This window comes from Psittacula echo, assembly GCF_963264785.1.
Source record: "Psittacula echo genome assembly, chromosome: 4".
NCBI classification, from domain to species: domain Eukaryota; kingdom Metazoa; phylum Chordata; class Aves; order Psittaciformes; family Psittacidae; genus Psittacula; species Psittacula echo.
The window spans coordinates 102,869,812-102,887,296 of NC_137738.1; the positions used below are offsets into that span (position 1 = coordinate 102,869,812).

Here is a 17,485-nt window from a genome sequence, read left to right on the forward strand (position 1 = left end):
GACTGAATTCAAAGTGGTTTTCAAAGTAGCCACTGGAGTTGGAGAGATATTCACAAGGGATAATCAATGGGCTAAGGTTTCTCCAGTGGGTGATTTGGAGTCCTGATAACTGAAGCTCCAATTCAGATTTGCCCTCTAAGGAATCCTTTCTCTCATGCTCTAGATCTCCAACAATTGCAGTGGGAATCTAGAGAGTTTAGCTTTAGCAAACTAAAACTAGCCTTTGTGAATACTTCCCTTTCTATGAGGGAAAATATTATCCAAGCTATCACTTCTGTTAGTGCTAAAAAAAAAAAAAAAAAAAAAAAAAAAGTATTTTAAAGCCTCTGAAGTGAATATTTTTTATATATATAAATGAATCTTTTCTTTGTTCTTCCTCTGAGTACTTCAAATATTTACTCAGCAATAATCACACTATTTTGATCAGAATTGAAAGAACTACACTGTACATAGGACTAGGGAGTAAATAAAACTGTCATCATGTTTTAATTTATTTACAGAAAGAGGATCTTGAGGCAGTATGATTGCTTGTCATCAAGTTTTCGTTTGCTATATGTGAAATGAGCCTTCATACTTCCAGTTGGGTTTCGTTCATTGCCGTCGAGTCTCTGTGTGCAGATATGGTATACATCCTATGGGAAGGAGAAAGCACAACAGTTTGCTCATACCAAGATGACAATTAAGTTCCTAATTCTGGGAAACTATTTTTCCAGATAGTTTTGTTCACTGCACAGTCCTAGGAAAACCAGTTTGCATTCAGCATGAGGGACTGGGTGAAAACTCCTTCCTCCTTCAGCTAAACACAAACACAGTTACCAAAGATTCAAAGGAGGCTACTTTAGAGTTGCTTCCCATTTGTCCAAAACTGCAGAAGGGCTTTTGGTAAACTAGAAATTCAGCACCTCAAACACAACATATATAATCTCTGTAAGTTCTGCAGATGAGATAAATTTTAGTGTAAAACTATAGCACAATCTGCTAAGGAAAGTTGTGAGAGCTTGAGATATCAACTCACTGTTTGAACAATACATCAAAAACTGCAGGGATTGGTAAGGGAATAATAGAAATTATTAAATGAGCATTCATGCCTCTAATAAGTACGTACTGCCGCACATATGTTCTAGGCTTTTGAAGCAAATTGCTGGAATTCTATGGATTCACCATCACTTACATGTGTTAGGGCATTTGTGGCCTTTGTACCAGCCTACACTGTCAGATTAACACCCATCATTATCTCATTATTCAATCACAGAAGATACTTGACTGACATAAGACAGAACTAGAAGCATTTTTCCTCCAAGTGCACAATCAGTGTTTTCAGGAACTCCACTGGTGGTCAGCACCAATTTGACTGGAAAGTTGTAAATAGAAAAGAGGTCTTTTTAGGAGACCTTATTACTCTATTTATTTGGGGTTGTGGTTTTGGTTTTGTCTGAGGTTGTCTGGGTTTTTTTGTATGAGTGGTACCTAAAGGGTGATTGCCTCTCCATGCTAATTCTGTGGCTGAAAGTCATAGTATAAGCAGGTTAATTATGTTATGAATTAACACAATTCTCTCCCTTTTGTTTATCTAGCCATGGAGGTCATCAACAACTTCTGGAGGTAACCAGATAGGATGGCATGAAAGAAAAGGAACAGGAGGACAGGACTAATCCAAACACTATTACAATAAATTGGACTTTTTTCCAACTGTATTAATGGAGTTACAGCAGGATTTAAAATTGAAAAAAAAAGCAAAAAACAAAACAAAACAACCAACCAACCAAACCAAACCAGACCAAAAAACCCAAACAAACAAACAAAAAAACCCACATCTCCTTGCTTCACTTTTTACACCTACAGTCACTTTACAAATTTCTACAGCAAGAAGTACCCTGAATAGTCCATGGTCAAAACCAAGAAATAAGAGTCAAAGAGCTGTGACTTTTGGTAGATCTTAGTTTGGTACTTTTTGGAATATTGTGTTCTTAAAGATACCCTACTTCTCAAAGAAGGAATTACCTTGATTTCTTCAAAGTGCTCTTCTTCAACCCTCCTGATCGGCAACAGGCAAACTTGCAATCAATGACCTGGTAAATAATTGGGTTGTACATGGCTGCTGACTTTGCAAGCAAAGTTGGTACCACTGAAAACTGAATGGGAACTGAATCCGGCTGCCCAAAGGCTGACCACACAGAGACCACAGCATAAGGGATCCAGGCAATGAGGAACCCTGCACAGATCAACATTGCCACCTTGTGAGAGGAAAAGAGAAAAGAGAGAGGATGGTTAGCATAGCAGTTTGACACTAGCAGCACAGCACAGAGCCAGGCAGAGTGTAAGGGAACATTCCACAGAATGGAAAAGAAGAATGATAACTCTCTTGAAGCATTTTTACAATATGAACAAAAGCTGTCACACATTTCTCTATCTAACATCTGTTTGTTTTCCTTTCACCTAATATAGAGCAGTCAATCAGTCTGTTATCACAGACCTTTAAAAATGCTGTAAGATATGGTTAAGCATGAGGAAACTAAATGAGCTCTCAGAAATTAAAATTGTTTTTTTTACATAAAATTTAAATTGCTTTATGAGAGTCCTTTCAAAACATACAGGCTCTCTTGTTTAGGATAATATATAACAAAGAGCTGTGAAAGTTTTTGAAAATCCTTGAAACCTTTTAATTTTATAGTCTCTTCCAATCAAATGTTCCTCATATTGTCAAAAAGAAACTCAGTCTCTTCTCCATTTTGTCCAAGCATGCACTGGGAAAACCAAACCAAACCAAACCAAACCAATGTTAAACACAAGTCTTCCAGATTCTGGGTTCTTTGAAATCAGATTCCAAAGTTCATAAAATCAAAGTCTTTGAAGGAGTTTCCAGGACTGAATTAGGTTCTGATGGTGTGTGGAAATAGAGGACCCTGAGTGTTTGTAGGTGAGTTTATTTAGGAGGTTATACTCTTGTTTATATCTGCCATGGCTGCCTCTTCTGTATCACTCAGTACCAGTCACTGAGGCAAAACCAAAGGAAAATAGTAAAATAAAAAAAGAGAAGATTTGCAACACCTTGATCTAATGCAGGGCTTCTTCACCTCTTGTAGGCTGTGCTTATGTCCCATAGAGAAGGTGTAAAAACCCAGTGGGACCAATAACCTGCCACAGGAATAGCAACTGGTAACAGGAGGAAGGAGAAGATTTTGATTAACTAGTGCTGTCTTCTGACAGCACCGATGAGAGGGTCTATGGACTACCTTCAATGGGAAAAATGCCAAGCCTTTGAATTCCTTTCAAGACAAACATGGAAAAAGTGAGCATAAAGTCATTCAATAAGGCATGAGCTGTAAAGTCTCTGGGTCCCCCTCCAGCAGATAAAAAAATTACTGCATTTACCTGGCTAAGCCAAAATTGAAAATACTGGTAATTTATTTGAGAGTGAGAATGCTAGTACAATGGCTAGGGTTTTTTCCTCTGACCTATAGCATGGATGTGCATTCCATTAGAACTCCATTAAAAAGCAAATTTCTGCTAAGCATTTCAGTTGCATTCCTGGAATGCAGCAAGAAACAAGAAAAGAACTTCCTTATAAGATGTAGCCAAAGGAATGTTTAGTGTACATATTAAAGAAAAATTGTTTGGGGCCTAAATTTGTGATTTGTATACTTTACTTGAACCAGCCTGTCTGCACTCAGACTGATACAGCTTCAAATTACATCATTCAATAGTACATCCTGAAGAACAGATGCCATTATACTGCTAGCATTGACAGATTATTACTACATCTAGACTGATAACGATACATGTGCACTCATTTGGAATAAGACAATTAGCAGGATTACAACAAGAAATCATCAGAAAGCACAAGGGGTTTGGATATTGCATAATCTTTTGTGGAACTTCTGGTTCCACCTCTTGATCTAATATTTTTTCAGAGGAACTTCATTGCTTTATGATTTTTGTTGTTGTTGTCTGTCACTGAAGAAACAGTGCATGCAAGCAAGGATCTCAAATGCAGCCTGTTTGTTATAAATTGTGCTGTGGGCTTAAATGAGTTACGATGGAGGCTCATTTTCCATATTTATATATATCCTGAGATACATTCTTCACTGCAGATCCAAGACAGAAGGGGCAACTACTACTGTTTCAACTCAGATCAAACTGAAGTTTTACATGATCCCTCCAGTAGGGCAAAAATAAATCTGCAACCTCAGATCAATTTCCATTGTTTTTCAAAGGAAAGGTGCTGAATAACCACAAAACTGTACCACATTGAAGCATTCCTTTTTAAGGGCAAATACATTTTTACCAGCTATATTGGCAGCACTAACCATACAGGTCATACAGCTGAGATTCCCCAATATGTTTAGACATAATGCCACTTACTGCTGCATATTATATAACTCTTAGTTCAACTTCCCAAAAATGTAATAAAATTTGATCAGCCAAATGAAAGATGCCACTCGTCTCCCTCTTGGCAGGGCTTACAGAGGCTGGTGAATCTTCTACAACTAAGAAATGTGGCTTTATTCAGTACAAGTTCTTATTTTGAGAGATTTCCTGGCACAATAACCAGTATCAGCAAGGATCATGTCTGTCACTATTGCCAAATAGAAAATAGATTCAATCAGAAAGGGAATATAGGACACCATCTGAGATGGAAAATTAATTTTATCACTTGAGTGCATTTTTATCAGCAGCTCATGGCTGAACCTAAACGATAAACTGTTTATATAAAAACAACTGAAATGTCACTGAGGTGACTTTGGTTTATATCTTCATTACCAGAGGAACATAAACTGTCTGAAAGTTTTATTTCCCTTCTACAATAATCGGCTTTTTATCTGTTTTTTCTGTTATAATTCCTCTGCACCTCGAATGCCTTAAATAATCCTTTACAACTGTTTCTGAAAGCAAAGAGAGATTTATGATCAGGATCAGAGCCACAGGGAAATGATATGGGTCGTGTAAGGTCACACAAGGAGGTCTGTGGCAGAGCTTAGAAGTGAATCATGATCTCAGGGATTCAAGTACTCTGATGGAAGCATAAAAACAGTGAAGGACTTCCTGGTATACCTGCTACTTAGAAATAAGCTGTACAACACAACCACAAGACAGAAGGTTTGACCACAGCCCCAACCAGCAGCACTTGGTATAATAATAGCTAACGAGGTACAAAGACACCCTGATTTCATACCTAAATGGGAGGTGAGATTTCAACACCAAATCATAGGAACAGATGAAAGGGTTTGTCCTTCTCACCCTCCCCGGAAGGCACAATTTTTGGTTAGACTCACATGCTTGGCTACCCTGAGTGTTTTGACCAGGGAACGCAAGCTTGTGATTACAATCCTATCGTTAGTGCTATATAGCTATTCTTCAGTTAATGCATTTATCACTGGCAACCCAGAAGAACTGCATATGTTGCGTATGAATAAACTGTACTATCTATATGTACTAGTAGAGCCTGTGAACCCAACTGGCTCTTTAAAAGGCAAGTCCAGTCAATAGGGTTTCTGTGCATCCAGTGCTGGGCCTATAGCTAGTTTTCATTTTTTGCCTACAGTACACATTTTAATTTTCCTGTAACAGTGCCCCATCACAAAATTATGTTTCAACTCCTGTCTTTTTCTGTCTCAACAGTAATGGAGAAGAAAGCTAGAAGAGCCACCTTCAGAGAATTTTACAATTGCTTAGCATAGCAGAGTACATGGCTGAAGATATCCTAGCATATTTCTACAAGCCATCAAAGCAAACTAAGTTAAATCTTCCTACCTACCTTGGTCAGCTTCATTTCAAGTATGTTACTATTCTGAATCCTGGTATCATAGTGAGCAACCTCTTTGGTGGATGATTTGACTTTTAAAATTATTTTGACATAAGAAAACACAATCACAGCAGTTGGGAACAGGAGGCAAAAGAAAAGAATGCTCAGAATAAAAGCCTGTCCAGCAACCGAAGCTTGTGCCAGCCACCAGTCCAGAGTGCAAGAAGTGCCAAATGGCTCAGGGGCATAGCTCCCCACACCAGCGAAAGGCACCGTAGCCCAGAATGTCGCATAGCCCCAGATTACTGCCAGACAGATAAATGCGTGATGTCTCTTAAGCCAGGTACCTGAAAAATAAGTCAAGAGTTACAACTTCAGGTCAATATGTATTTGACACAATTGAACATCTCATTTTACACATACAGTAGGATTTTTTTCTGCTGTTTTGACAGCAACTTTGTATGGTTCATCTTGCCTCTTTCTAGGTATAGATAGTGACCCCTGAGCTGGCTACCATTGCTGGCATTCTACCTCATGAAAAGAAATGCACACTCATATGGAGGGCTCCGCTTGACTGCATTTCAGATCTTTACTTCAGGCTGCGATGATTTACAACCTGGAAGAGTACGTACAAAAACAATACAAACAAGTATCTCAACAGCAATCATGGGAATCTTGTCTAGTAGTTTTGAAACATGCTTTGTGGTCTGTAAAGGTGTATTCATAGTATGAGGCCAGATGAGATGGGGTTTCAACCCAAATGAAGGACTGTCTTTAATTCAGCCTTCCATTATTCTGTGTGAAAGCTCACTAGCTGCAACTGTATAATGTAACTTAGTTATTTCCAATTCCTCTTGTCATATATTAAGTGACTAAAGTTTGATCTCAGGATGCTTCTCAACATTAATTATTAACCCAAGTGACTGAAAGACAAGGCTTTACAGAGCAAATACCATACCAAAGATTTATTTTTACTTTGCCATTCTTTTCCAGTACAATGAATCACCATGTGTGTACTATCAGAAGTATTTGTAACAGGTGTTTTCATGTATCCTTGCCCATTTTTTTTTTTTCATTTAATGCTATTGTCATGTTTGGAGTTGTAGGGTGGAACATGGTCTCCCTGCTCACCTTGCATACAATTCTAATTAATCTAGAAAAAGCTTCAGTTTACAAGCTTTCCATCATCACCTTTGTTCGACATGTTAGATTTAGCTAGGACTACCAAGTTAAAACCAGTGACTTATGCAGAAACTCAGATGATGGTATTGTAACAGCTCCTTCCACCTTGGAAGCTCTAATCTGTTTTCACTCCTCATCCACTGACTTTGAGGAGCTTTCTTGAAGGTTTGACAATGACTTAATACAAAGCCAAAGCAAAGAAACAACTGTGATTTGGATGTGACCAGTGCCCCTTCCCCACCTGATTTTATGTTTCCAGATTACTAGAAGGAAAATGAACACTGAATGACAAATTCTGTATTTGAACAGAATGGCTGAGAGACAGAAGGGTGCTTTGCTATGTTCTGATGTAGAAGAACAAAGCAACAAGGTGTTTTTTATATGTGAAGTCACCTTGATTGTTTCCTGTATTTTGCTGGGGAGTTAGCCTCTTCTAATGCAAAAAAAAAAAACATCTTCTCTAAACTGTGATAACATCTTTTAACTGTAAAGAATGGAGCATACAATATATTGTATTTAAGATATATAAAATATTGATGGATATGGTGATAACAGCTTTCATTGCTCAATTCATTTCATCCTCTCAGGTTCCATCTCCATATCAGATAGATGATATCACATTATGACCTATTAATAGGCCTTGATAGACACAAAGTGATTTATCTATGAGTGATTACTAAAACTCATAGCTTAGCAAACAGCAAAAGTGATATATTCAACAATACAAATTTAGCTGGGTTTACTTGGATCATGAAAATATGTTTTTCTTATCTGTGTATTCCCCTCTATATTTAACAAAAACATTCTGAAGAAAACTGTCTAGAAAATTGTATCATGTAGTATAGATTTTCTATATTCACATAATACAGTTTTCTTTCTTACCATATGACAAGTGGCAGATTTTTAGGTATCTATCCAGGCTGACAGCTGTCATGGTAATGAGACTCCCACAACCAAAGAAGAAACCAGCCCATCCATACCAGCGGCAGCCCATCCATCCAAACACCCAGCGGTGAGAAAAGAAGGAAATGATACTAAAGGGTTTTCCTACAACTTCAAAAGGAGAAAAGAATGTCAGTTGACTGGTAACATTCATCACTGATAAAAACACCCTTTTTCAGAAAGGCTCATCTGGCCACAGACCCTAAAAAGCTTTAAGCATTCCCAAACAGAATGGAAATACCTAACTATTTTGGAGACTGTTCAGTGGCACCTTAGCTTATTTCTCCATTTGTAAGAGAAGGTAGTGCATTATGGAAGAAGTGAAGTTAGGTCATATGTTGTTGCACTTTCACCTTATAGCAGATTAGTATTATCCATATTCTTTATAAGTATCATGAAAATGAGAAAGTTTGGAAATTGTAATTTTCTAGTTCGAAATCTCCATTTCCTGATTTTATTTTCCTTTTGTCTCAGACTGGACAAACAGAAAAAAAATCAACTCTAATGGAACAGAAAACTCAAAAATGTACAATCTAGGAACATCAGCACAATTTACAAATCCTTCGTTTCTGCTTACCAGACTGACCTGAAATGTTCTAAGGCCTGAACAGCTCGACTGCAACATTCAAATAACATTAAATATTGAACTCCACCTTCTTGTGACTGTATTCCTTCCAGCACAGGAGTTGCCAGAGCGCCTGAAGGATTTGAAAGCAACTCAGCTGCCCTGGGCTGGTTTCCCTGGCTGAACCACACTGTCTGTAATGTTATGACAGCTCAGTGAATTGGTTTATAAACTAGTTTTGCAAGCTGTAATTCCCACAAGGTAACCTATTCATAGAAGTCAAGACAAAATTCTCTATTCTGTTGACATGATCTGTAGAAAAATATTTTGGATTGTTCCCCAAAATATTCCATCTCAGATGAAACTGATGAGAAATTAAACATTCTGTTTTCACTTTGAACAGAAAGTTGAAACTTTTCTATCAAAACAAAATCTTGAAGAAAATGGCCTTTGATTCATGATTGAAAACTCTTCAAAATAAGACTTATTTTTAAACACAGTATTTTGGGATTCTTTTCTTTTAGTCTAAGACTGAGCCTTCAGGCTGAGCCTGAAGGTTGTGCTCAGGTCAATATATTATGTCTGCTTTTCTTCAAGCAGAATAAATGTGCTTGAATTTTTCAAGCAAAAGTTGACCCCAGGCAAGGCTTGAAAAAAACCCACGAAATAAGCAAAGGCCTGGCATATATGCTAAGAGTCAGCAACTTTACCCATGTAAAGCATTGCCAGCTCCAAAAGCCAACGCACAAAATCAACTTTCTCTGCAACAGCTCAGAACTCAGAGCAGGGTATCAGTGTGAAACGCGCCTGATGACGTTTTGATCAAGTGGCTGGTGCCACCCTGTGGAAATCTGCAGGAAGTAGGGCCGCGGCAGAACCTGTTTCTTGAAAAAGGTGCAAAGACAAGGGTGTGAAATACGACGATTTTGGGAAAAATGCCATCTTCACTTCAGTCGGAAACAGAACACATCACATTTCTCCAGTTAAAGTCTTCCATTTAAAAAAAATAAACTAAAGAGAAGGGAGAAAAAGCAAGCATGGCTATGCCAACCACAGCGATCAAATAGATCATTTAACAGTGAAACTAGCAGCCCTCGTGCTAAGAGGGTTCCCAAATAAGCTGTAGTTTGCATGCTTGGGACATACAACTTACATGGTTAGGAGATATCTGTTTACATTCAAATATATAGCTTTGGAAATTCTCCTGAAACACTCTATCTCATTGGAGTGACTGTCATCAAAGTCAGATATGAGCCTTATAAAATAAGACAGACTTTTAAGACACAAAGGAGATGTGACATCACAGAAGAGGCAAAAAACTGGTGTGGGTTTGTTTGCGGTTTTTTTCACTTCGAAGTACTGCAAGATGGAAATAGTGTCTCCATGGCAGATATGCCAAAGAAATCATTGGGATTTATTGTATGGTAGCAGAGCAGAGATATTTATACTAAAGCCTTTCTTCTGCTGATTTAGTCAGTGCCTCCTTCAGAAAACCATGCTTACTGATCACCGAGAGGCATCAAAAGTACTGGAAGTTGAGGCAGAGACGTGTAGTGACAGCACAATTAGCCTCGATTTTGGGAGCCTGGGAGCCATCATTTTATGTAGTTCAGTGCTATTTTAGGTTTTTGGATGAGGGCAAAAGCATTTGGCAGAGACAAGGGCTGGAAAAGGGTGCACTGGACCTAAGGGCAGGGATCCTGGCATATGCAACCATAGGGGACAGATGACTTTGGGAGCCTGGGAACATACTGGCATTTATATTGCACTGGGGAGATCCCATGGTCAGCTGGGTCACATCAGGCTTTTATACCCATTAGATTGTCTGCCATCCAAAATGCCTTTTTTCAAAGGGACATCCAGTCCTCCCCCAGTATTTGCATGTAACCATGAACAGCTGCATGAGACTCATGTCAAGAGCAAAAAGAATTACCTCCAAAGGCTCTTGGCTCTGAAAGTTCATGCAAACGTTTCTAAAGCTCCCTCTTCTCATGCCAGGACAACCAGACTGCAGGGCTGAAATAAAAATCCCTCCACTTGGCTGAAATTATTCTTACTCTATAGACTGACACAAATGCTTATTTTCCTGACCCAAAGGTAAAGGAGAACGGTCACTAGAGAAAAAATTATTAGCTTTGGTAGGCTGATGGCCACTGGCAATTTCCTAGTATTTCCCTTCATGTCCCACCCTACTTATATTTGGCTAAATACGTATTTTTGAGGCACCTGGATCCATCCTGTTGCACCCTACAGCAAGAAAATATCATCTTCTTCAACTATAATACCACACTATTTTGTGGTTATTGTGCCAGGATGCACATGGGAGCTGTCTTTGAAGGCCTGCCCAGTGCTGGGGTAAGCAAGAGTTTTGCCTGATTGGTTGATAAATTCAACTCTATTTTTTCCTCTGTACTTTTCATTTCTTCCCATTATATCGTTCAGGTATGTTTTTTTCTATCCTTCTTTGTTATATATAAATAATAGAGCAGAAATATCGGTAGCAAAAGGCATTTTGGGCTCTCATGACTTCCAGAGGACTGTGTCTTGCTGTTTCCAGAAAGAATAGTGGGATAGTAAAAATGAGTGAAAATAAGACATGAATTTACCTGAAATGCCCAGATCACACACTGCTAAATTAACAGTCATTATCTCAGCAGGTCTCAACTTCTTTTTTCGCTTTGAGGACATAAAAATAACATAGCCATTTCCCAGAGTTGAAAGAATCCCTATAAAAATCGAAAAAAGAAACCAAATCAAATTAGGATTCTTCTCAAAACTAGCAATATCACACCTTCCTTTTGATATTCTCTGATATTTTTGGCCTGAACCTGTGGTCCCAAGGATAGGCATTTTACTCTGACGCATGTTCATCTCATCCTCATTACGCAGCTCACAGAGACATCAGCTGCAGGCATCTACCTCCCACGACAAATACTATTTTCCCCCTCTGCAGCAGGACACTGCCTTCACCATTTGAGCCTGCACAACTATCAACTAAATGCACATAATAGAAATTCTGTAATTCCTCTGCTTCGATTAATCTCATTTTCCTCACAAACATTTACACAACCATGAATGAATGGCGGTATTCTGGCATATAGACACATTCTGTCATAGAAACAGAATGAAATTTTATCTGTCTGTAATCAGAAGGACCCCAATATCTGACCCACCTTAATTTTATTAATTATTCTAAGCAGAGATTGAGGGATAAATTCCTAAAATAATGTAAGTTAATATATTAATATTATATCTTAAATTATAAAATAAATATTTATTTCTATCACAAGAAAGCAATTATAAAATATATCTGATTTTAACTTCCAGCTGGAATTCAGTGCATAAGGAGGGATCCTGTTCATGTTGACTGACACCTTTTCTGCATGTTACCACCCAAGGGCCTGCAGGGACCAACACTGCACGTAGTTAATCAGGCATGGATTTTAATCACACTGGTACCAAAAATTGCAGGGTTTACAGTTCCCTTAAAGAAAACTGTTTCTTCACTAACTCATGTCTGAAAGAGTTTGAGCCCAGAGTGAACTTTTTGCAGTAGAAACACAGGACATTATCACTTTCAGGAAGCAAGAGTCATCCCCAAAGGTGAACACACTAAAGGGACTACAGCCCATGGAGGCTTCGACCATCGCAGAGGAGGAAAGTAAGAAGGAGGGAGACACAGAAGAAAAGAATGAAGAGCAAAGAGTGGCTATTCCCTACCAAAGTGACCTAGAACAGCAATGAGGGAGATGATATTGGAATGAAGTTCTGCCTGGGAAAGGGTGAGGAAAGGTGTTTTCCCTAATTATTTTATGTTTGTCATCTTTGTTTCTCACTACCCAAATCAGAAATTAAATGTTAACTTAAATTCCCCATGATGAGCCTGTTTTACCCACAGCAGTAACTGGTGATTGATTTCCTGTCTTTACCTTCACTCTGTCGTTATCTCCACTGCTTTTGCTCTTCCAGTTTTCTCCCCAACCTATTGTGGGGGCTGTAAGCAAGTGGCTGCCCTGGGTGCTTGGCTACCAGCTGAGGCTAACCCTCCACACTGCTATTAAAGTTCATAAATAACCCAACTTCTCTCTGTCAATGAGGCAGCAAAGTCACTCCTTGTGATGCTTTCCTACACATGGCTTTGATGGTCAAACTCCAATGTACTCCATGTTTCAAAAAGACCCAGCCACACAGCAACACCACCCTCCTTAAATATTGAAACTTTGAATACCACATAATTTTCATCAGAGTCTTCTGGGAGGCCAGACCTCAGGAATTAAGTGGGCATTTATTTACTCTGGCCTAGCAATGGAGCAAACCCCTTGCAAGGATGCTCACAAAACCAAGAAACCCAACCTGGGAACGCTCCTGAGGCTGACAGAAAAATGGTTCCCAGAGGCTAGAACCAGACTGTTTATCAAGAAATATGTGTATCTGTGGAAACAAAAAGTCTATCAAAGCCAGGAGAAAAGTACTTTGATTTTGAATTTTTCAGTAATAAATTCAATATTCATCTAACCAGAAACATTTGTTATTTATTTACTGACAGTATTGCTTTCTGTATTATTTTTAAAAATAAACAAGACAGAAGCTGGCTTATCATTAAATATTAGCTTTTCTCAGCAAATTTGATTTATCCTTGATGAATGAAATCTAAAGATCTTTCTATTCTTAGAAGGGCATGTAGTGATAAGAATAGAGCTAAAGGCTTTAAACTGACAGAGGAGAGATTTAGATTAGATATTAGGAAGAAGCTCTTCCCTGTGAGGGTGGTGAGGCACTGACACCGGTTGCCCAGAGAAGTTGTGGCTGCTCCAACCCTGGCAGTGTTCAAGACCATATTGGCCGGAGCTTTGAGCAGCCTGGTCTAATGGAAGGTATCCCTGTCCATGGCAGGGAGTTGGAACAAGATGATGTTTCAGGTGCCTTCCAACCCAAACCATTCTATGATTCTGTGATTCTATAATTCTTATGGCTTTAAAAATTTAATCTGAATTGAAATCATATTAAATATTTTCTTCCTTGAAGCTAAGTGAATGAATCTCAGCATTTTTTATGTACCTTAATCCTTTTCTCTCTGAATACCATTTCTGTCTCGTTATATTTAGGATATTCAGAGTACCAGCATCCACTTTAAAATACCTTTCAAAAGCGCCTGATGTTTTCCTAAATCTTTTTCGACTGGTACTCCAGAGATGTTTTCATCAGACATGCCTCTGAAGCAACTGCTCATTATTAATAGCAATATTTCAGAGAGCACCAGCCCACTGACCTCCTGATCATACATCTAGAAGGGGTCCAGTGACATTTTAAGTTGCCTTTTGTCTATACCTGCATCTGACTGGTTTTGGTTGGGATAGACTTAATTTAATCGCATATCTGAATTCTTTTCTTAACTGCTTGGTGGTGTAAACTCTGATATCCTTAGGTGAGCCATCTAATACTTCATTTTCCCTATGATTACAAAGATTTTCCTAACAGCTAGCTGAAGTCTTCTTTGATGCAGGCTCCCAGCTCTGGTAGGTGCTGGCAGGCTGTGTGCCTGGATTGGAAACAGGGAAAAAAAGGCACATCAGATATAAAATAAAGGCTCTTTTGCAGGAGCAAGGGGTCCATGACACCATAACACTATTACAAATATACTAATGAAGAGCCAAAGATGCTATAGCTAAAAATGTGACACCTACAGAGAAAAAGTCAGGCTCAGAATCGCAACCTGCAGTGAAAGGTGAAAGTGTATAAAAGTAGCAATTTGAGCAAGTAAGACTCCAATAATAAGGATCCTTTTCTCCAATCTGACAGCAATGTTAAACCATCAGAGAGAATTAAAAAAAAAAAAAAAAAAAAAAAAAGGATAGTTCAGGATTTTGTTTTCAATTAAGCTGTTTCATAACGCACTGAGGAAGTGTGCAGCAACAGTTTGCAAATCAATAGTTACTTGCCATGGGGTTTCAAAGGAGCTGACAGCCAGCAGGTCTCCTCTCAGTAGTTAGTCACCCTACCCGAATGTACAGTAAATCAATCAACTCAGTGATGAAAAAGCTAGCAGGAGAAGTGACAAAGTAAAAAGAATTGGATCGTTATAACCGTGGGTACTGTTTGATTAAATAATACATGTGGAAATGAACTAGTTAGGTGAAAGATCACACATTTACAGAGAATTTCTCATAGATTGGTTAAGACTCCTGGTTTTCTTAAAAGACAAAAGAACTTATTTTTATATTTTCAAATAATAGGGATGCTCCATCCCTGTCAGTGTTCAAGGGCAGGTTGGACGCTGCTTTGAGCAACCTGGTCTTAGTGGAAGGTATCCCTGCCCATGGCAGGAGGGTTGGAACTGAATGAGCTTTAGGATCCCTTTCAACTCAAACCATTCTATGATTCTATGAAACCTCAATGCTTCAGCTGGACAACCAGCTTGACCCTAAAAGCTCTGCTGAGTTTGCTGATAAGATCCCAGCCTTGTTCACTTACTGTGTAGCTTCCTCCCACAAAATTAATTGCTGAAGTAAATTTATTTTAAACACACTTGAACCTTATGCACCTCAAGCACAAAAAGATGCCCAATAGCAATCCTGGCTTCCCACCTTTCCACAGCTAGTCCCTCTCTCCACTATCAGGATGTCCACACAGGACATCCTCAGGAGGGACCACCATTTCTTGGAAGTGGCCTGCAAAAGAGTAGGGGACACAGTTCAGTGGTAGGTGACAACAGACAAGTTCGGTCTGAACCACCAGCTATAATAAAAAAAACCACAGACATACCCTTGCTGGGCATGGGAGCTGAATGCTCAGGTTTGGTGTTCCACCTTCTGCAGATTACAGATTTAAAAAGTAAATGTGCAGTACTGCAGAGTTACCCCAATGCACAACTGTGCCCAAGACATATTTGAGCACATTGTTTTTGCTTACTGCTTTGGATACCTGGGAGATGTGGTCAACGATAAAGTTGCCAATTACAGCAAATTTATATCTTCAGCAAGCCTGTTGAGAAGAACTTGATGTCAGTCAGTATTTTGACAGAGCAAGGCTTCCTTCTCCATCATCTTCAGACCCATGATCTACCGCAAAGAAATCTGCATGGCAGTGCTTCATGTCCTAACAGATATGTGGATGCTTTGAACTTCCAGAAATCAGCTTAGTGGAAAGGGAAATTCAGGATTATTTTTGTTTGCAGAAAGTAAAAAAAGTCACTAAGAGATTTACCTGGGAACAAATTCTCATATTTTTGAAAGCCCAAGATATTATTAAAACGTTGCTCTCCACCTAAACATTAATGAGTAATAAAATATGAATCTGCACACTAACAGGAGCTAATAGTGGCATCCCCAGAAACTAGCCCAGGCTTGTAAGGCCCAGGCTTGTAAGGTGCAACTCAAACAAGAATCATTAGCCCAAGAAAATCTTGGGGGAGGTTTGTAAGAAGAATGTGTTTAAAGACTACTTTACCCCATTTATTCAGAGTACAGAAGACCTGACATTGCTCCTTCCACCAGTTTTCATTCCCTCTCTTGGTGTTTAGCCATCTGACACCGAGAGCCCAGTTTGGTGTAGCAGTTGTGTGTCTTTGGCTGAGCTTTACTGAGAAAATAGCTGTTGAGCTAAAAACTGTATAAACTAAAACCGTAAAACATAAGGAAACCTAAACCATAGAAAGAAGTGTAAATATTGAGGCAAGTATTGACACAAGAAAGATATAACCCTGCTCACCTCCATAAAGTAAAGAAGGTACATCGGCAAGAAGGACCGGTTTATCCTCAGAAGCAATAGACACCAGTATTTTCCAGCTGAATGACAACTCCTGCACATATGAATACTTAACATAGAAATCAGACCCAACTATCCTCTGTGTGCACAGACCAATAAATGATTGTGTTTGTCCTGCTTGCAAAGTCACTTTGCAAAGAGTAAAAGATCCCAAAACAAAAGAGGGGGGAAGGGTTTAGGCAGAAAATGTTGTTCAATGTAATATGTAACAGAGGACAGCTGATGCCAGGAGCCAAGTAAGATTCAAACAAGCACATCTGATAAGCACCTCTGAAGATGTTCTCTTTGCTGCGTAAGCAGAGAGAGGCTTTGAAAACAGGTCATAAACCTTACATGGCATAAGGGAAAAGGGAACAATTAAAATGCAAGCTAGTAACCTATCACTAGAGAAAAGAAAAAGAGAGAGTATTTCTTCACTTTTTGCCTGAAAGCCTACTGCTAGTCACTTCTGGCTACCTGGAGCAGCACTGTCTATTGATGCTGTTGACATCATATTTCTATCACATTCTCTTCTCTCCATCCTGGATTTTTCTTTCTAGTATGAAGAAATATGTAATTACACATCTAATGCACAGAAGCTTCTGCCTTCTTTGTGAGTGCCTGCAAGGATGCAATGGCTTAGTCATATTTCAAAGATGAATTACAAAATCATTACCAATTACTGTCAAATAAAACCCAGCTATGATGTCAGCTTCTTTAGAAAGCTTTGATGCAAAGGGGTCTTCCTTCTGGAGATAGTGTGGGAGGTATTCTTCCTGGGAGGAAGTATTGTGATCTGATGCCATCCCATTCATGTTGAGTTCAGGGTCTGAAAAACAAAGAACAGTGTCTGAAAGAACAAAGTTTGAAATAGATCATGTCTGCCACAAGAAAATGCGAAGACATTTTTGTTCATATACAAGATGCATCCTCCTGTCTTCATTTCTTCTCTGCCACTTCCCAGGGCATTTCAGGATCCAGTTGAAAATTTCATAAAGCATCCTACCATGATTTATTTCACATCTTACTTTAACCCAAGAATGTCAATATTTATATGGCATCCAGCACAGTAATCCATCTGAGCAGTACTTAGGTACCACTGTCTTGTGGCACTCAGACAAGGGTTCCTGAAGCACCTTTTGTGAATATCTTAAGAAGCTTCATGTTTCCAGCTGGGTGTAAGAATAACCCAAGACTGAGAATACAGAAAAATGAAGCAGGGCAATTGTTTGTGTCTGAATAGTTTCATTCCTCAATGTGTTTAATGCATACTGAACTTGTCTTTATCTGTACACACTGCTCTTGTAATC

General features: G+C 38.9%; 1 protein-coding gene across 1 annotated transcript; it reads right to left on the minus strand.

The window, feature by feature from the left end:
- Nucleotides 1–407: 407 nt before the first annotated feature.
- OPN5 (opsin 5) lies at nucleotides 408–17,005 on the minus strand. The gene is made up of 6 exons (XM_080615641.1): nucleotides 16,852–17,005; nucleotides 11,039–11,158; nucleotides 7,808–7,978; nucleotides 5,756–6,090; nucleotides 2,002–2,234; nucleotides 408–632 (listed from the first exon to the last, which is right to left on the minus strand). Exons 1-6 carry the CDS (start codon nucleotides 16,988–16,990, stop codon nucleotides 569–571), a joined length of 1,062 nt encoding a protein of 353 aa, XP_080471767.1. The 5' UTR covers nucleotides 16,991–17,005; the 3' UTR covers nucleotides 408–568.
- Between the last annotated feature and the right edge of the window lie 480 nt (nucleotides 17,006–17,485).

Coding starts and splice junctions, on each gene's coding strand:
- OPN5 (XM_080615641.1), bottom strand. CDS start 16,990: ATGAATGGGATGGCATCAGATCACAATACTTCCTCCCAGGAAGAATAC. Junction 6,091..7,807: donor AATCTGCCACTTGTCATATG/GTAAGAAAGAAA, acceptor CTTATTTTTCAG/GTACCTGGCTTAAGAGACAT. Junction 2,235..5,755: donor TTGAAATGAAGCTGACCAAG/GTAGGTAGGAAG, acceptor TCCTCTCACAAG/GTGGCAATGTTGATCTGTGC.